General features: G+C 40.9%; 1 protein-coding gene across 1 annotated transcript in view; it reads left to right on the top strand.

The window, feature by feature from the left end:
* The window catches only part of MXRA5 (matrix remodeling associated 5), an 86,173-nt gene that overhangs the window by 33,850 nt on the left and 31,611 nt on the right, over nt 1-20,712 (top strand). Inside the window, exon 2 of the mRNA XM_040338164.1 lies at nt 19,092-19,302. Within this exon, the coding sequence (XP_040194098.1) occupies nt 19,100-19,302 (203 nt within the window). The 5' untranslated portion in view covers nt 19,092-19,099. The remainder of the gene's footprint in view (nt 1-19,091; nt 19,303-20,712) is intronic.

A 20,712-nucleotide genomic window follows, 5' to 3' on the forward strand; every position in this document is an offset into this window, starting at 1 on the left:
TTTTAAACATAACTTTTTTACATATGCACTTTCAGTATGTTAGATCTCTGTAATCACCTGTGCTTCCAAGACTAGGAGATCAAAGGACAGCACAATGGGAACTCAAATATGTCACTGTCCAGACAGATGCCTGGAACATGGTGTTGTTTTAATACAGTGGAGGACCAGGCTGGGAAATATGGTAGGGTGTTGTGGGGTGGTTAGATTACAAGATTGTCTAAAAATAAATATAAATGTTTTCACAGGTAAACATTTTACATTGTGTATGCTAACCTTTTATTTATCTTCTTAGAATTTAAGCTTATCTTTTATACTTTTGTTAATTTTAGGGTCTATGTTACTACTAGTTCACTTTTGCTCTGTGAATAATATACTAAAGCAGACCTTTCATAACAATGAAGGATCTGCTTTTCTGGCACCCAATTGGTCATAAACATCAGCGTGGCTTATGACGCTTCTAGGAGGTAAAGATGATACCACTGTGCCTTGCCCCTGTCTCCTGTAAACACTGGGTGCTCCAAGTCTTGCAGAGAATACACTGTGCTAGAGCATATTCTGATTGAATTTTGAGTGCCTAGCCATTCAAGGAGGCAAGGGTGAGGTGGTGAGGCATAGGAGCCCAGGAAGCTGGGGGCAAGGCGAGTCCCTTTTTAAAAAAAAAAATGATTTGCATTAGTTTGCTGTTGGTGCAAGTTGATAAAGAGAATGGACTTCAAGAATTTTTTTGGAGCATTTTCCATTTTCTTTGCAAGATGTCCATATAATCAGGACTGCTACAGGTGTAATGAGAACATCCACTTACATTTCCAGCAGGTGGGTGCTGAACTATGAAGGGACATTGTCACCACTGGTATTCCCAAGAGATATAAAACATCAGGAAATAGCTCTGTCAATCAGAATCCTAAATATCAGTGTTTGATGTACTAATGCTATAATTTGTTTTGGTAATAAACATATATTCCAACAATATAAGATCTAAATGTTTGTAACCTGAGAAGTCCCAGATCCAGTAATGCAGATGGCAATAGTAGGTTGCACAATGTACAGTGCCTGTACATATTGCTAGATGAAGTTATTATTATTATTATAATACAGGTTTTATATGGTGCCAACAGTTTGCACAGTGCTTTACAATGCAGTAAAGACACTACACCAACAGTACAATTTAAAAAAAAGAGTTAGAGAAGCCCTTCTCCTGCGAGCTTACAATCTAAAAGGGAGAGGCTGGTGAAACAAAAGGTAGGGACTGTGAGGGATGAACTGATGAGGGAAGTAGAAGATTTGGTTGTTAGCTGGAGGCAGGATAGGCCACGCTGAAGAGATGAGTTTTCGGGGATCGCCTAAAAGTGGACAGAGTAGGAGGTAGTAGGACAGAATGGGGTAGTGCATTCCAGAGGATGGGAGAGACTCTGGAGAAGTCCTGGAGACGAGCATAAGAGGAGGAGACAAGGGAGCTAGAGAGCAGAAGGTCTTGGGAGGAGCAGAGAGGACAGTTTGGGTGATATTTAGAGACAAGATTGGTGATGTAGCTCAGGGCAGACTTGTGGGGCAGAATTGTGAATGGCTTTGTATGTTATTGTTAGTGTTTTGAATTTTATTCTTTGGGCAATGGGAAGCCAGTGGAGGGATTGGCAGAGAGGAGTGGCAGACACTGAACGGTTGGTAAGGTGGATGAGTCTGGTAGCGGCATTCATGATAGACTGAAGAGGGGATAGAGGTAGGCCAATGAGGAGGGAGTTACAATAGTCAAGGCGAGAGAGTGAATAAGTTGCTTAGTGGTCTCGACGGTTAGAAAGGAGTGTAATTTGGAGATGTTTCGGAGGTGAAGTCTGGACGATTTGGACAGTTATTGGATTTGTGGCTGAAAGGTCAGGTCAGAGTCTAGGATTACACCTAGTAACTTGTCATGATGGGAGGGACTGACCAAGGGAGGAGGTGTAAATAGAGAAGAGAAGGGGTCCAAGGAAAACAGAGTTATAGGTCACACTGAAGGAGCACAGAGTCTTGAAGGCCAGAAGAATGGAGTTTTTTGAAGAGGAGGGGATAGTCAACAATATCAAAGGCTGCAGAGAGGTCGAGTAGTATGAGTATGGATTAGTGGCCATTGGTTTTAGCAGTAAATAGGTCATTAGTGAGTTTCAGTAGGGCAGTTTCAGTGGAGTGTACCAAGCGGAAGCCAGACTGTAAGGGGTCAAGAAGGTTGTTGTCAGTGAGGTAGGAGCTAAGATGGTTGTAGACTAAGCATTCTAAAAATGTTGACGCAAACGGGAGCAAGGAGATGGGTCTTAAGTTGTTCAGGTTGGTGGGATCCAGTGGGGGCTTTTTAAGTATGGGGGTGATCAGGGCAAGTTATCATATCAAAGTATTTTAATTCATAGAGAAAAAACAGCAAAAAGGGAAGAAAGCAACAGGCTAAGGTAGGAATTACACACCTAATAGGAGGTTATATGAAAACTAACAATGCAACAGATAGCATGGTTGTTGGTAAAACCTAACGCTAGATTCACACTATTGTGACCTGCTGTACCCACAAAAATGCAGGGAAGAAGTCAATGACAATTTTCTTTAAATTGTGCATCATGAATCACATGGTGCTGCGGGTGCCAATACGTGGGGATGTTATTGATGATTAATTGAACCCCTGCGCATCTGCTAAAGTGCAACGCGCTTCTCTGCGGGTTGGAGAAACCCTCACAAATGTAAACCTAGCCTAAAATATTGCTGGTATTAGATGGACACTTGGTATCTATGAATAATGACATCTCTACATATCCTGCCAATTGGACTTACTCTTATGGCCTGCTGTTTATGCATTTATTGTTGATGCTGCGAATGGTGGATATATTTAAGACTTTGGCAGGTTTACTGGGATTATTATTGTAGTCTACACACTTTCTTTCTTTTCTTCCAATACTTTCAAAACATTTTAGTACACCCAACTTTGAGGGAAAATACAGTAAAACCTTGGATTGCAAGCATATATCGTTCCAGAAACATGCTTGTAATCCAAAGCACTTGTATATCAAAAAAATGTTTTTACAGGGTATAAAAGAAAAAAAGAGAGGCAATAAGTGTAGCAATAAGTTGCTAAATGTTGTACCTTCATTAAATGTAACCATATTGCTACACTTAGAGGCTCCTCTCTTCTATTTTATACTCAGTTGTGACATGACGCTACTCTTATATCAAGACATCGCTTGTATATCAAGGCAAAATTTATTAAAACATTTTGCTCATCTTGCAAAATGCTCTCAAACCAAGTTACTCTCAAACCAAGGTTTTACTGTATGTAAAAAAATATGTAATAAATAAGCAGTATAAGCATACATTTTTAATAAAAAATCTGTGAAATTCCTGTCCTTGCAACAAGTGCTAAGTGCTTGGATTTCTACTTTCAATAGTTTCTTTGAAACACTTAACTGATTTAAAATCTTTTAGTCTGCTGCATCTCTTTTAAAGCTAGCATAACATATTGTCATCATAAATTGGATTAGTACATTGAGATCTTTCTTGTCAGAATTACAATATATGGCTTGCAGAACGTACCCATCAGTTTTGTATTGTGTTCTGCAAAAAAAGATCTCACTTTAGCCTCCAATGGCAAAATATCTTGAAATATTATCTTTTCATTCTGTCTCCTGGAAACATTTTCTTTAGGGATCTCCTAAATTAAGTTTCCCATTATAATTCAGATTGTGTAATTGGTACTAGATAGTTCTTTCAACCTTTCAAAATAAAGAGAATGATTTGCTCTGTGTATGTGGAGTAAAGCATGAGTACAAATGTGACAGCAGACTCAAATATTTTTCTTTTAACATTGCATTCCATTTAGGTTACATTAAAATGTCTTCCAGCAATATACCAAATGTGTACATATCTTGCCTACCAAATACAGTATAAGCTACACATGTTAAATAACATACTATAAAAGTGATATTTTCTAAATAAGGAGTTTACAGTTTATTTTATTCCTGGTATGTACTAGTAAATTGCATGCTATAAAATAGAGGATATCAGGTTTAGGCACGGTAAGGCCCCATGCACACGAGACGCTGGTAAACTCGAGTTCAGAGGCATTTGGGCATTTTTTTCAACTGCCCCTGAACACATTTAATGTTATCCTATGTGTCCATGCACACATTTACGTTTTTTTGCGTTTTAAAGCAGTTGGGTTTAGGCTCATTTTTTCAGACGCAAAATTTTGGGTTCAGACGCAAACGTTTTTGCTTTTCAAAGCTTTGGGAGGGTCTACAATGTCTTTGTTCTGAACGCTGATAGCTGCAAACGCGGTAAAATGCCGCTAAATGCGGCAAAACGCTGCAAAATTTGCGGCAAAAACGGGCGTTTTAAAAGCCGTTTTTTGCCTTCGAAAACTTGAGTTTACATGTGTTTGCATTTGCTTCTCGTGTGCATAGGGCCTAAGTGGCTCATTTGATTATAAAGCTATTAGTGTGTATTTTCGGCGCTTTTCGGTGTTTTTACACGCCCGCGCCAGCCTGCTACTTTTCGCGGCCACCGCGCCTCAGGAAAGTCCGCGGCTTCAGCCGCGGCCTACCGGGGCTCCGACCGTTTCTCCCTGCACCTGCCACCAATAGTGCAGTTCTCTCTGATTATCGCCCCTGCACCCCTTGAGGTCCCCTCCACCCCCCTGTTTAGCAACCAGATCGGTGGAATCATTTTTTTACCAACCTGATTGCCCCCCCAGCCTGGGTCCTGTGTTTTTGCCTGGCGGCCATCTTGGTGCACCCCAGCAACAGTGACACCCAGCACCCCCCCCCTTTTTCCCCTCATTAAGTCAACAGTCTTTGATCCAGGGCTTGAGCCGATCGCCTTTAGGGATCAGGAAGGAATTTTTTTCCCTGCCGCAGCACATTGGCAAGCTTGCCCAGGGTTTTTTTTGCCTTCCTCTGGACCAAAAATTGCTGAGAGCGAGGATTCTGCGAATCCTCTCTCACCGAACACCCGCACCCCCGCCCACGGTGACTGGCAACAATGGTTAAATTGCGATACTCTGCAGAAACCATTTGGGGTCTGAGACAATTCGCAACAATATTACCTGCCGTCACCACAAAAGCCTTAAAATTAGATCAACTTTTGAGAGTCGATCGACGATCGATCATCAAAAATTTCAACCATTCAACACAGCTCAAGCACATATCATGTGCGTTGCTTAACACTAGATCGGCAGTTAAACACCGTTCAGAAATCCATGATTTCTTACTACAAAACGATCTAGACTGCCTCTTTATTACAGAAAGTTGGCTGTCAGACGACTGCAACACCATTCTCGGAGAACTGGTACCAGCAAATTATCGCATCTTAACGGAAAATAGAATAGGGCAAAGAGGAGGAGGCCTGGCGGTGATTCATAAGTCGCATATTGCAATCACTAAACCGGTCCTTCAAAATCCTCTACCTTTTATGGAAACCCTTACGCTTCAACTTCAAGCTCACTCCCAGGAGACCGTTCACATTCTCCTCTGCTATAGGCCCCCTGGGCCCAAATCGCAGTTGCTTCCAGCACTAACGGAGTTCATATCCACTTACTCCCTTAACAGCAATCATCTTTTGCTGCTCGGGGATTTCAATCTGTGGGCCAACTCCTCACAGGATCCCATCGCGGAGGCCTGCATCGACCACCTGGAAGGGTTAGGACTTCAGCAACTTATATGCGGACCCACGCATGCTTCAGGTCACACACTCGACCTAATTTTCAGACAAAATCTGAAAATAAACATTTTGGGTAATGAACCTTTGCCATGTACAGACCACCATGCAATTAGCTTCATAATTCCCAGAATTCCACTAGTTATGAAAGTACCCAAGCCGGTGACAATACACTGGGCTAGATCTCAGAAGAAGCTCCACTCGGAACTCTTCAGATCTACCCTGGGAAACCGAATTGGGGTTATTCCTCCTCAGCTAGCAGCCTCAGATACATTGGATGCCATAAATGCAGCTCTGCTACAGTCAGCCGACTTAGCAGCACCAAAGCGCAAAGTCCGCAGCCGGGCAAAAAAGTCCAGCTGGTTCAATAACCAGCTGTCGCTACTGAAGCAAGAGCGCAGAAGGGCGGAAGCCGCCTGGAAAAGAAGTCCTTCAGAAGACCGCCTCAACTTCTACAAAGCAGTAACAACACGATATCACAAGGAAATTTTCAAAGCCAAAAAACTTCACTTTTCCATGGTGATTAACAGCGCAATGAATCGCCCACGCGAACTCTTCAGGATGGTCACCCAGACCATGAATCCGGGATGTCTTGAAGTCCCCACTTCAGACACCCAAGAGTTCTGCAATGAACTATCGGATTTCTTCATCAACAAAATTGAAAAAATTCGGGTAAGTATTCGGCAAAACAATACTCCACTCAGCCCCCTCTTCAATCAACTACAAAACACTGACAGAAAGCCTCTACAATCAACTAAGTTCACTCTGGAACCCATCTCCATCGATACCACCAAAAAATTCATTGGTGCGTTGCGCAACAGCACAGCACCCAATGACATCATTCCCACCAAGCTACTGAAGGAATGTGCCGACATCCTGGCGCCTCCAATCACACAGCTTATAAATCAGTCATTTAAGGAAGGCATAGTGCCTTCCCTGCTGAAAGAGGGCACAATCCTGCCGATCTTGAAAAAACCTAACAGGTCTAAATGCTCTGTCCAAGATAATGGAGAAAGTGGTGGTAAATCAGCTGCAACAGCATCTGGATACCCACAACCTACTTGATCCATTTCAATCCGGGTTCCGTCCCGGACACGGGACAGAAACGGCCTTACTGAAAATATGGGACGATGCGCTCGAGGCCGCAGACGAATCGTGTCTCCTGGTTCTGCTGGACCTAAGCGCAGCTTTCGACACAGTAGACCATAAATTGCTACTGAGACGACTAACAGAAGTCGCCGGAGTCACAGAAGATGCCTTACCATGGTTCTCCTCTTTTCTCGGAAACCGATCACAAACAGTGAAACTGGGATCTTTCACATCAGAAAAACGCACGGTGCCATGTGGGGTCCCCCAAGGATCCCCCCTATCACCGGTGCTGTTTAATATCTATCTTCGTCCTCTCTTTGATATTATCAGTAGCCAAGAACTACTCTATCACTCTTATGCAGACGACACGCAGTTGTATTTTCGCATCTGCAACAAAAAGGATCATCATCTCAGATTAGAGAAATGTCTCTCTTCAATAGAAAACTGGATGACTAAGAGTTATCTCAAACTCAATAGCGCTAAAACAGAACTCTTTATGTTCGATGCCAGTCGGAAGAGACAACCGGCAACAAACTGGACACCATCGCCCATTCTGGGACAAATCATCTCCCCTAGCTCCAAAGTCAAAAGTCTAGGAGTCACGTTTGACACCTTCATGACAATGGACGCACAAATACGGTCAGTAGTCAGCGGGGCGCACCATTTGATGCGCCTACTACGCAGACTTATTCCATTTATCCCCAAAGAAGACGTAGCAGTCGTGGTGGGAACAATCGTGAATTCCAGACTGGACTATGCAAATGCCCTTTACCTCGGGCTCCCCAAGTACCAAATCGCTCGTCTTCAAGTCGTACAGAATACGGCTGCTAGACTGGTGACTGGGAAAAAATCTTGGGAATCAATCTCACCTTCACTGAGATCCCTTCACTGGTTGCCAGTGAAAGACAGAATTGCATTCAAAGCACTCTGCCTGACACATAAGTGCATCCATGGGAAGGCTCCTAGATATCTATGCGACAAGATCAAACCGCACAATTGCAACCGCATTCTGCGATCCACCGACCAAAATCTGGTCAAGGTTCCTAAAACCAAATACAAGTCCAAAGGAGAAAGAAGGTTTGCTTTCCAGGGCCCCAGGCTTTGGAATGCTTTACCAACCAGCATTCGGTTGGAGCAAAACCACCTGTCTTTCAGAAAGCAGATCAAAACCCTGCTTTTCTGAGGGCATGAGACACAAACAACTAGCGCCCAGAAGCGATTCAGTTCGCATGTGCCGCGCTATATAAATTTTTCATTCATTCATTCATTCAGTGTGTTTTGGAAGTGTCATATTTACAGTTTATTTTCATGCCAGTACCAAGAGATTAGGACAGCGAGAGCTAAATGTGACAACCTAAACTGTTATTCAATCATTTCAATAAAAAGAGGTGCTAAATACAGTGGAACCTTGGTTTAAGAGCATACTTCGTTCCAGAAGCATGCTCTTAAACCAAATCACTCCTATGTCAAAGCAAATTGTCTCATAGGAAATAATGTAAACTCAGATAATTTGTTCCACAACCATTTTTTCATATAAAAATGATTATGGCAAAACAAAATGCAGTAAAAAATGTACTGTAAACATAAAACAAATTAAACTGAACTTGCAGTGGCTCTGAGTTGCAAAAGTACAGTAAAATAATGTGCACAGTGTTAAGAAGTCTGGTGCTCACCTGCTTTATATACTGTATGTAGAGAAGCTCTGTGTTGCAGTAAAAGAATGTGCACAGTGTTAAGAAGTCTGGTGCTCACCTGCTTTATATACTGTATGTAGAGAAGCTATGTGTTGCAGTAAAAGAATGTGCACAGTGTTAAGAAGTCTGGTGCTCATCTGCTTTATATACTGTATGTAGAGAAGCCCTGTGTTGCAGTAAACAAATGTGCCTAGTGTTAATAAGTCTGGTGCTCACCTGCTTTGTATACTGTACTGTATGTAGAGAAGCTGGGTTGGTGCTTATATTTTTACTGTACCAGCTGGTGTACAGTACACACTGTATGTGTCCATAGCATCAGCTCACAGCACTTCCCGGAGAACTCTGAACGGTTGACATCACTTCCGGGTAATCCCGCCCCTGCTGGGAGTGTCTCCAGGAAGTGCTGTGAGTTGTCCTCTGGCCACATACAGTGCATAAAGCTGTGCTGTATACTGTGCAGCTTAACTGGTCATATACATGGCGGTTTTGCACGGATGGCCAGCGGAATCCTTTAAATGTGAGTGTAATTCTTTTTTTTAACTTAAAAAAATGCTTGTATATTAAGATGGCACTCTCAAACCAAAGCAATAATTTTGAAAAAAAGCTGCTCGTCTTTCAAAACGCTCATAAACCATGTTACTCGTAAACCAAGGTTCCACTGTACATTGGAGCTATTAATTGGCAGATATAAACTCATAACATCAACCTATCTAAAAAATAAATAAATAAAACCGTTTAACTAAAAAAAGAAAAAAATGGCTACCTTCTTTACTCTCCTAATTCACATCATAATGTTGCTACATGGCCAAATGGTATCTATATGAGACTGAGTTATGTTGTAAACACTTATGCCCTGTACACATGATCGGTTCATCCGATGAAAACGGTCTGATGGATTTTTTCATCAGATATCCGATTAAGCTGACTTTTATCAGTCTTGTCTACACACCATCAGTTAAAAAAAACGATCGTGTCAGAACACGGTGACGTAAAACACAAGACGTGCTGAGAAAAATGAAGTTCAATGCTTCCAAGCATGCGTCGACTTGATTCTGAGCAAATGCGTGGATTTTTAACCGATGGAGGTGCCCACAGACGATCGTTTTTTTCTATCTTTTTTTAACCATCAGATAATTTTAAAACAAGTTCCTAGTTTTTTCATCGATGGATAAAAAAACGATGGGGCCCACACACGATCGGTTCGTCCAATCGTGCCTTAGTTTTGCAAACATTTGGAGCTGAAAATGCTTCTGCAGTGCTCTACAAGTGGAAACTGATACACAGCTGATCCAATCAGATATACCAGAAATCTATGAGAACCGTTATGGCTAAATATTCAGAAGTCAACCAACATAGGAAAAAAAAACAAGGATTAAGTGACTCCATAATGAAAACCTTCCATGGAATGTCCATCTTACAGGCTGCCCCCAAATGCAAACTGCCTAAAAAAAGCCATTGAAATTTATTTCCCAAAAAAGGCCCTGCCTTACAACGCTTTCAGGAGGCATTAAGCTGGGCTTGAATTTTAGGCATCCTGTTTTCCCTGGTGACACAATGACATCATCCTCATCTACCTGATGCATCAGAAGCCAGGGCAGAGTAAAGTTTTTTGTTTTGTGGGGAATCTGTCAGTAAAGCAGACCTTTCATTTAAAAATGAGGTTCAAAGAGAGTCTAAGGCCCCGTACACACGACCAGTTTCCTCGGCAGAATTCAGCTTCCGACCGAGTTTCTGGCTGAATTCTGCCGAGGAAACTGGTCGTGTGTACACTTTCGGCCGAGGAAGCCAACGAGGAGCTCGACGAGGAAATAGAGAACATGTTCTCTATTTCCTCGTTGTTCTATGGGAGCTCTCGTCCCGCCGAGCTCCTCGGCGGCTTCAGGGCTGAACTGGCCGAGGAACTCGATGTGTTTGGCACGTCGAGTTCCTCGGCCGTGTGTACGAGGCCTAAGGCTAAGCATCACTCCTGAACTTGGTTAAAACCATGGGAAGATGGTTCTTCTGTGGTTTAACTAGTGACCATTGATCCTGGAAAGGAGAGTAATGTCAATTACAAAATGTAATATTTGTCACCACAACAGGAACTAAAGTGAAAGATAACTATGGGGACACCCATTGTGGTGGCAGCTCTCTAAAATGTGATTTTTTTCCTAAAGTGGTTGTAAAGGTTTTATTACCTTCATGCATTCTACACATGAGGGTTAAAAAAACTTCTGCACGCTGCTCCCCCCACAGCCCCACCTGAGCGAAATTTTCAGCATAAGTTGCTCTGATGAATTAAAACATGTCACTAAAGCCCCATACACACGGTCACACTTTTTGCCAACCAACTTTAAAATCTGCAGGTTTTCTGATTTGTCTGACCGTGTGTACGCTCCATCGGACCAACTTTTTTGGGTTTCATCCAACAAAAAGTTGGGTCTGCAAACAGACCAACTTTTCGGCAACAAAAGTCCGATGGTGCCTTGTCTGACTGTGTGTACAGCAATCCAACCAACTTTTGGACAAAGTGCAAATATGCACGCTCAGAACCAATGTTAAAAGCAACAAACAATAGCAGAAGTTAACCAAAGGGTGGCGGTAAAGAGCAGAAAATAGCAAAAAAAACACGTGATGTTAGGAAAGTTTTAGAAAAGTTTGCAGAAAAGTCTGACTGTGTGTATGCTATGGGTGTGGCCGGACAAATCAATTAGGAAAAAAATCCAAGGGAAATTTTGTTGGATGTCTGACTGTGTGTATGGGGCTTTACAGTTAGCTGAACTGATGAACCAACAATTTTATGGCATAAGATGAGAGATCCTTCACTATAGGCTCTGTTCACATCTCTGCGTATGGGGGTGACAATCGTGTTAAAAAAACATGCAAAAAAAAGTGAAAAAAAAAAACATGCAAATAGAATCGCAGGATGCCCGTTGCCCAAAAGAAGCTCCTGTATTTCTTTTGCCAATGCCCAATATATTTGCAGTCCAAATGGCAAGATTTCTGTGGAATTTGAAATAAGTATTCCCCAAATCTCCTACCTATGGATTGTATGATCCAGAAGTTTGTTACACATTTTATATCCATGTATTACCTATCAAACAGTAAATTGTTTGTTGACTTAATCTACAGTCGCAAATAATAAAACTGCATACAGATAAGCTAACCCTGTAAATTAGCTAATGATTATGAGGCTTTAATGCAGCTACTTGCCTACCTGCAATACAGTAGAATGGACATCAATGTAATCTACAAATAGAAAGATGTGGTTTCCTAGTATAACTAAATCAACTTCTAAACGCTGCATGTAACAAACAACACTATATACCATGGAAATAGGCAGTTGATTTTCTCCAGGGCAATACCTACCTGGCGAACTGGCAGATGAATAAGCCATGTCTAAGTCAAGCTTGAAAGTCTAAAGCCTACCTAACTCAAGTCAAAGTTTTTTGCTTTAGATACAGTGAGTAAAAGCCAAAGTTTCTGTCAGTTTTTTATTTCTCTATGTGACCCTACTGGGGAGATTTTCCCATATTTCCTGTCCATGTGCCACCTGTGCATGGGTGGTACAGGTTCCACTGGGATAAACAGAAATAATAGCATTGCCAAAAGTTTTAGCGCTTCCTCACTGCAATTAAAGTGCATTTTTATTTTTCTTGTAGAGTGCAACTGAAATATTGCAAAGTTTGCAGTCTATTTGCCTTTGGTAAATCAACCCCTATATGCTTGGAATGTACATTAACTGAAACATGCCTTGATAATATAACATAATCCAACTTTTTTAACTTTCTAACTTGATTCACAGAACGTACTACTTCAGTAGTTTTAGGTTTCCTCTAACTGTAGGGCATTTTTTTTTTTAAATGGGATTATTACTGAATATGTAAGATTTAGAAAGTGGCTTTATTACAGGTGACACAAATTGCTCATCTCATAAATATTCAGAAACTATTAATAAATATATGAAAATATTCTAATTCAAACCACGCAAAGAAATAACCTATAAGCAATGCTGTACCCCAAAAATGTTAAAATCTTTAATATCTTACACATGTTAGTAACTATTTTTTGCTAATGTTTTTTTTTTTTTTTTTTGCAAGATAACAATACTTTTTAATCAGTCTGCAATCAATAGATTAATGGAACACCATGAATTGTCAGTTTGATATGTACACGTATTTTTTTCCACTTGATAATCGGATGGATGGCTGTTGTTACTTGTCTAAGAGAACATAACCTAAGCCCAAAGGCAAACCATTCTGCAGCTCTACTTTGGTATTGTCATTATAATAGGGAGAAACATCTACATTTGCTTTAGGGTAATGATTTTTAGATCTTACTGACAAACAATGTAAAAACAAAGTTTTAGCATGACGAACAATCGTGAGCTTACCTCATTGGGGAGCTCAGTCAATCAGTGAGTTCTGCTACATATGTGTATGGGGGCCTTTCTTTAAAAACATAATTGTTTTCCTTTCACTAGTAATACTTTTGAGACCTGAAATTGTCTCAATAAACTATGTTGTGAATAATATTGTGAGAAGAACAATGTCATATTATTATTATGTAGCGCTACCCCCGAAGGAGCCGCTGGTTAGATTGGGACAGCATAATTATGTTACCTCTGTGATGTGTCTAGGGGTGATGGCGATGATGAGAGCAATGACGGAATGTCCAGACAGTTAGTTGACGTTTTCTGTGCCTTTATTTTGGGTCCAACATGACCAACAGTCAACGTGGGGTAGATAGAGAAAGGTTGGTGAAAAGGAGAAACTTTGCAGATTCAGGCTATGGATAAAAGAAGCAGTCCTGCCTCCAATGATTATTCTTGCCTCGTCGCCACTCCAGCCAGAGTTGGTATAGTGCCCCTGGACAGGTTCCTCTCACAGGCCTGGCAGCTAGGGCGTCACTCGGAACCACTGAGAAGGAACAAGTCTCTGCCACCGACTTGGCTCTGTTAGAATTAAGATTAGTAAAGAGCCCCTGCCACCGGCCCAGTACTCAGGAACATGGATAGTAGAGCGAATACTTTCAGTCAATAGCTTGCCTGAATCTCCCTCAGGTAGATTTCCTATATTTGTGGCCACCAACTGACAGTTTGCAGCATACAACCTGCCAGTGTTCGGTCACCAAGATCCCTGATGGTTCTGTCTGAGTCCTATTGGATCACCTGCCTCCGTGCTCACCTCAGACCGACTCCCCACTGAACAGCATAACTCGCTTGGGATCTTCTTTTTGAAGTGTGGGGACCCAGTAAGTCACTGGGGCCCCCTCTCAGCTTTAGTTCCCCAGAGCCATGAGGTCCCAGAGTCAGGAACTCCGCGTAGCACGGGCGCCCCGGCCGGTAGGCCATATCGTCAGGGCCCGTGATGTGTGCACACCCTAAAGGTGGGTGCCGCACCTGGAACCAGGAACCCGCGAAGACCCCAAAAATGGTGTCAGCCACAGAAATACCCTCCCCCAGCATGCCCCGCGAGGGAAACACTCCTCTGATTGGCTGCTGGGGAAAGGGCGCCTCCGCCTGGACCCCTCTGGTGCCACCTGCCGTCCAGAGATGAAACTACATCTCTGGAGCACAGAATGACCCACAGGACAGTCCAGGGCTGGCAACAGCATGCCTTCCGAAAATACCCAAAGTGACACTCGGGTGTTTACGGCGCCTGCTCAGTCAGCTCTACACGGCAGGTGCCGTAAACACCCGAGTGACACTTCGAGGATTTTCAGAAGGCGTGACGCGCTTTAGCAGCCCGTCAATCAAATCCGCTTGGCTTAGGAACGCCTATTCCCCGCAGAAATCCCCGCTCGGAGCCGGATAACAACGGCTGATAAAACGATAAGTACAAAAAAAAACAGCATACTGCAGATGTCAGCAGTATGCTGGATCTAATGGCAGAAAGTTGTTTTTTGGGTGAACCGCCGCTTTAAGTCTTTACAACTACTTAAGAATGTATTTCACTGTATGCAGTCATCTGATTTGGGGCCATCCTTTTCCTCTTTTTCCTTCAACTTTTTCCAAGCATATATAATAAAACACTTTTAATGGTACTGTATATTTAATGGACTATTATGAAGCAAGGTTTAGGGTTTACTTACACTTTAAGGCAGTAAAAAATATTTTAGGGTCAGTAAAAGGATTACATTTAAAGGTTAAGTCAAGGGTTACGGATAAGTGTTTTTTTGAGGGCTAGAGTTGGGGCTAGGATTGGGTTAAGTGTTGTAGTCAGCATAAGAGTTAAAGGTCAGGGCATATGGGATACATTTTGTGTTAATTCTTTTTGGCAGTGAAATTCAAGAATTGCAGTGTCAGTACTGAAAGCAACATGCTGATGGGTCCTTTATTTGAAAGCACTCCAAAAACTAAGACAAAGAAATAAATATACAGTTAAATATGTATATAGTAGACCTCTTTAATCTGCCAAGTGATTTGTTATTCTATGCAGCCTGTCCTGTTATCTAAGTACTGCTGTCAGATATGCTTACTACACTGCTTTTACGCTTTTGAGCCTGATCTAGAACCTTCTTCAGCATTTGAATGGACAAAAATGTAGTCCTACTGTGCTCTTCCCTATTGGGGCCATGGTCTATGAACATTTGACATATACATCAAATGATATAAAACTTGGTATAAGAACTTGTATACAAAAAACTTCTATCTCACTCTCCTTTTTGTGCATGATGTGAATGTGATATTTATAGTGACACTAAAGGTTCACATTTAAAAAAATAAAAATAACAAACATATCATACTTACCCCCACTGTGCAGTTCGTTTTACACAGAGTGGCCCCGATTGGCCTCTTCTGGGGTCCCACGGCGGCTCTTGTGGCTCCTCACTGCAATAGATAACCTCCTCTGTGAAGTTCTCTCCTGAGGGGGATACCTTGCGGGCACGCTCCTGTGTCATACACTCAGCATACATAGCCGCCGAGTGTATGACTCGGCCCCGCCCCGGAAGGCCGTGTCATTGGATTTGATTGACAGCAGTGGGAGCCAATGGCTGCGCTGCGATCAATCTATCCAATGAAGAGCCGAGAAGCCATGGGGAGAATGACGGGGGATCACGCCCATGGAAGTTCAGGGCTCAGGTAAGTAAAACAGGGGCTTGGGGGGGCCGGACACTGCAAGGTGTTTTTTCACCTTAACCTCCCTGGCGGTATGATTATTTCAGATTTTAGGTGCTGAAAGCGGTACCATTATTTGCAAGGAAATTTTACTGTATATACTGTAGACCTGTAATTCTTAGGAATAACTCACTTAAATCTGTCCAAACAAGAGTCTAGTAGACATCCCGGGTATGCAATTTTTTTAAAAACAAAATTATAAATTATAATATAATAAATAATTATAAATAATTATAACAAATAATAATATAATTATAATAAAAATGATTCAATAATGTAATCAACTCAAAATCACTGAAATTTGCTCAGTTGCAGAATTGTCGCTGTCATTACTTTTATTTTTTTATGACGAATTTTCCCACAAATCGCTATCGCACAATTCTGCAAGTGATTATAATTTATTATCGCTGTTTTCTAGCTGCTCTAAAACCATTTTTGACATAAAGGGACACTTTTGGTTGCTATGGACAATCTACAGTTTGCAGGCAGAAAGAACAGTTGTTATTATATAAAAGTACATGTAGGACACTGGGCAGACCACTAGGGACAAGGGGTGTGTGTATTTTTTACATACAGTACTGTAATCTATAAGATTACAGTATACTGTATGTAAGGTGTTTGTTTACCTTTTTGAATTTGGCGCCGTTCTCCGCTCCCGTGCGTCGTAACGTCACAGGGAACGGAGATCGGTGGCACACATAGGCACTGTGTGAATCAAGCAAGGTCCCGCTTGCTCACACAGCGTGGTGGCATCGCTGGATCCAGGGACAAGGTAAGTAAACCCTGCCTATGGATGCTGCGAGGCGAGCCCGATATATAACATGGGGAGGGGGGGTCCAAAGAGCAGATGATAACAGAGGTATTCTATTACTGAGCATTCCAGAAAAAAGGGTCAAGTTGAGTGGTCAACTACAGTAAGGGCCAGTGCCACCAATTTTTGTTTGCTTCGGAATGGCTTTTCTGTTCATTCAAGTCTATGTGGAATACAAACGCCATGACAAGGTCCAAGGGAGGTCAATTGCTCCTGCAATGAATTCTGAACGATCTCAGAAGTGTCTCAAACTGATGTCAAAGGCACACTGAATTTTCCCATCCGATCCTGGTGATCCTAGCCCTAACTCTGTCAAAAGGATCATAATACAGTCAGAGAAGATTCTGTTATTTTCTATTATAATTGGTGGGGCAGTAATATTACATGTGACAGAAGGTATTTTATGCCCAACATGCTCTAGAAAAAAACTGGAACTTTCTGACTTTTATTTGCATTCAGGGTTGCAGAAAAAGTATGCTTTTTAGGAAGTTTCTGTAAATGCAGACCAGATAGACAGATTAGAAGTTGCAGTAAATATTGCATTCCAAGTGCATACCAAGTTCCTCCTTCTATTTATGTTCCTTAGCTTGATTTAGGAGCTGTCATAGGTTATGACTGTTAATTATGTAGGGACAAAGGAAGGAATCTCTACACTGACACCTCTTCTGAAAGAGGTGTCAGAAAAATCTGAAGTCACAGTAGAAGAAAATTTCAAATAATATTTCTGTAGCTTGTCAAACTTTACAATAGGTTAATAATTCTGAAAAAAAAAACATAAATTATGCAATCCAAGGATCTTTCAATCGTTTCACTTATCGTTTCGCTTTGTTTAGGAATGAGGGAAGGAAATAAGGAATTTTAGTAAATATTGTAAAAAAGAATGTACTCTAAATTTGCTCTTGTGTCAGCCACAGAATTAATGAGTATAAGCTGTTATATGCTTAACAATAAGCCATCAATATTGTTAGCCCATAGGATTTCACTTTAGCATAAATTCTGAAAATATTATGAGTAGATGTACTTCCGGCTGTACTTTCCAATTTCTATGAAATTACTTAAGCCCTGTACACACGATCGGTTTGTCTGATGAAAATGGACCGATGGGCCATCGGTGAAAAAAAATAGAACCTGTTTTAAATTTTTCCAATGGTTAAAAAAACGATAGAAAAAAACGATCGTCTGTGGAGAAGTCCATCGGTCAAAAATCCATGCATACTCAGAATCAAGTCGACGTATGCTCGGAAGCATTGAACTTCATTTTTCTCAGCACGTCGTAGTGTTTTGCGTCACCGCGTTGGACACGATCGGATTTTTAACCGATGGTGTGTAGGCAAGACTGATGAAAGTCAGCTTCATCGGATATCCGATGAAAAAATCCATCGGATTAGTTTCCATCATGTATCCGATCGTTTGTACAGGGCTTTAAAGTGTAGATAAATGCAACACATTTTCTTTATATTTGGATGGATACTTTCAGGTATTAAACCCATGTCAGTTATTTAGGGGGTTATGTACTAACAGCGGAGCATGCAAATTCTGCTGCAGCTCAGCACAGAAACCAATCAGCTTCCATGTTTAATTGTCAAAGCTTAATTGAACAAGCTGAAATTACAAGCTGATTGACTACCATGCACAGCTTCACTAGATTCAGAGTGCATCAGTTTTAGTAAATGTCAGCCAAAGTGTCTATATAATTAAGAAAGTGGAGAACATGGGTGTGTCACATAATCTATATACAGTATATACTTAAAAATTCTGTATTAAAAACTATGGTTGACATTAAAAATATAAAGTGTAGGCCAGAAAACAGGATAGGCTGGACGACCACAACGAGGTCTGGGAGGGGTGGCATCGGCGGGAGGATTCGCCGTGAGCAGGTATGGGAGTCAACACGGTAACCTAAAGTTCTTCTCTGCTTTCTTCCTTCTTTTTTCTTTTCTCCCCCCTTTCTTTTCTTCTTTCCTGGAAATGCAGACTATCTCTGCAAAATTATACGGGATATCAGTTCTAAAATACTGTTTTGTTTTGCTGACACTGTTACTGAAGGAGTTGGTTTATGTATTTGCGCTGTTTTTGCACTATTTCTGCCAATGGCCCACACCCTCCTAACACTACTGCATATGTAATACTAGTTATTATCTTTCTGCATATGTCTTTTCTGACTCCTTTTGTGTCTATGTATTGTTACTATTTGTGAGACACTTAATAAAAAAACTTTATTTGAAAAAAAAAAGTATAAAGTGTATTGGGAATCTAATGAAATAATGTGGAATGTAAAACACAGAATTAAAGATATATACATAAAAATGTAAATAAGAATAGTCTGAAGCCAAACGTTATCCAATCCTTGACTGCCAAAAAAATAAATAAAGAAAATATCTATTGTGGATCAAAACAATAGTATTGTAATAGATGGAGAAGAAATCACCCGGAATAATGGAGAAGTAAAGCTTGTTTTTTATTCATAGAAGCTGTAGTAGGACTTCTACGAATGAAGCATCTGGGTGAAGATGTTAGGCATAGTTAGCCTATCTCGATGAGAGATAACAGAACAGGCATCAGCACAAGGGACACATTTTACTGGCTATTATTTATGTCCTACATGCAGACTTTAGTTTTTTTTTATTGCACATCTGCACAGGTTTTAAAGTATACACAGTTTTAGTTCTGGAACTTTAATTTTACTTAATTGTACCTGTAAAAAAAATGTTCCTTTTTTTTATACTTGCAGGAAAAAAAATGAAGACATTAACCAGAATGTTTAGCCGGATACATTTATGGTTATTACCAGTAATTATTATAACGTTAAGCTTTCCGCAAAGTGTCTTATCCTGTCCTCACCCATGTGCCTGTTATGTCAACACTGAAGTTCATTGCACTTTTCGATCACTAGCAACAGTACCAACAAGGATACCAAAACACGTGGAAAGAATTAATTTGGGGTATGTATAAAAGCGTTATCTTCATGTGTATCCTAATTACAATTTTGTCAGCAATTTGCATATATTTGGCAAAAGATGAAATGGCATAATCATAAATTTGCCACCACTGTTGCAATGTTCCTTTAAAAACATTCTTACCTGAAGCAAAACCTTCTTTGATTTCCCACTGGGAGAAATTTTGCCATAAAGCAGCAAGCAACAGTAAATGATAGCCTTATTCTCTGAAAATAACCCATACACATCCACTACTTAATAGCCATGTAATCTATTTTTCATTAACCTCCCTGGCGGTATGATTCTTTCAGAAAAAAGGTGCTAAAAGCGGTACCATTATTTGCAAGGAAATTTGGCATTTTATACTGTAGGCCTGTAATTCTTAGGAATAACTCACTAACTCAATCTGACCAAACAAGAGTCTTGTAGGCATCCCGGGTATGACATTTTTTTAAAAACAAAATTATAAATTATAATATAATAAATAATTATAAATAATTATAACAAATAATAATATAATTATAATAATTGTCGCTGTCATTACTTTTATTTTTTTATGACGAATTTCCACACAAATCGCTATCGCACAATTCTGCAAGTGATTATAATTTATTATCGCTGTTTTCTAGCTGCTCTAAAACCATTTTTGACATAAAAAGACACTTTTGGTTGCTATGGACAATCTACAGTTTACAGGCAGAAAGAACAGTTTTTATTATATAAAAGAACATGTAGGGCACTGGGCAGACCACTAGGGACAAGGGGTGTGTGTATTTTTTACATACAGTACTGTAATCTATAAGATTACAGTATACTGTATGTAATGTGTTTGTTTACATTTTTGAATTTGGCGCCGTTCTCCGCTCCCGTGCGTCGTAATGTCGCAGGGAATGGAGATCGGTGGCACAGGAGGACGCTGTGTGAATCGAGCGAGGTCCCGCTCGCTCACACAGCGCATTGGCATCGCTGGATCCAGGGACAAGATAAGTAAACACTGCCTGTGGATCCAGTGAGGCGAGACCGAGTCTGACTCGGGGTTACCGATCCTAGCACAAAAATCTAACCCCGAGTCAGACTCGGGAATACCGCCAGGGGGGTTAAATTGTGTTACTGTGTAATGTGCACTGCTCTATGCACACTCTATAGACCCTAGTCCATCCTGGGAATGGTCAAGAGAGGGTGGCTACATTCCTCATACATTGGAACCATAGAGAATGAACGTAGCCACCCTCTAACAGCAAGTCAGATCACAACAGCATAAAAGGGAACTTGGAGATCTGGAGAGCAATATAAAGTACATTGTTGAGCCAAAAAATACATACTTGAATAGAATTTTTTTAATCAGAGTTTATTGTCATTTTAATTTCTACTGTGGCTAGACACACAGGTGTAATACATTTAAAGTGTACTTTTTTT

Source organism: Rana temporaria, chromosome 2 (genome assembly GCF_905171775.1).
Source record: "Rana temporaria chromosome 2, aRanTem1.1, whole genome shotgun sequence".
NCBI lineage: Eukaryota > Metazoa > Chordata > Amphibia > Anura > Ranidae > Rana > Rana temporaria.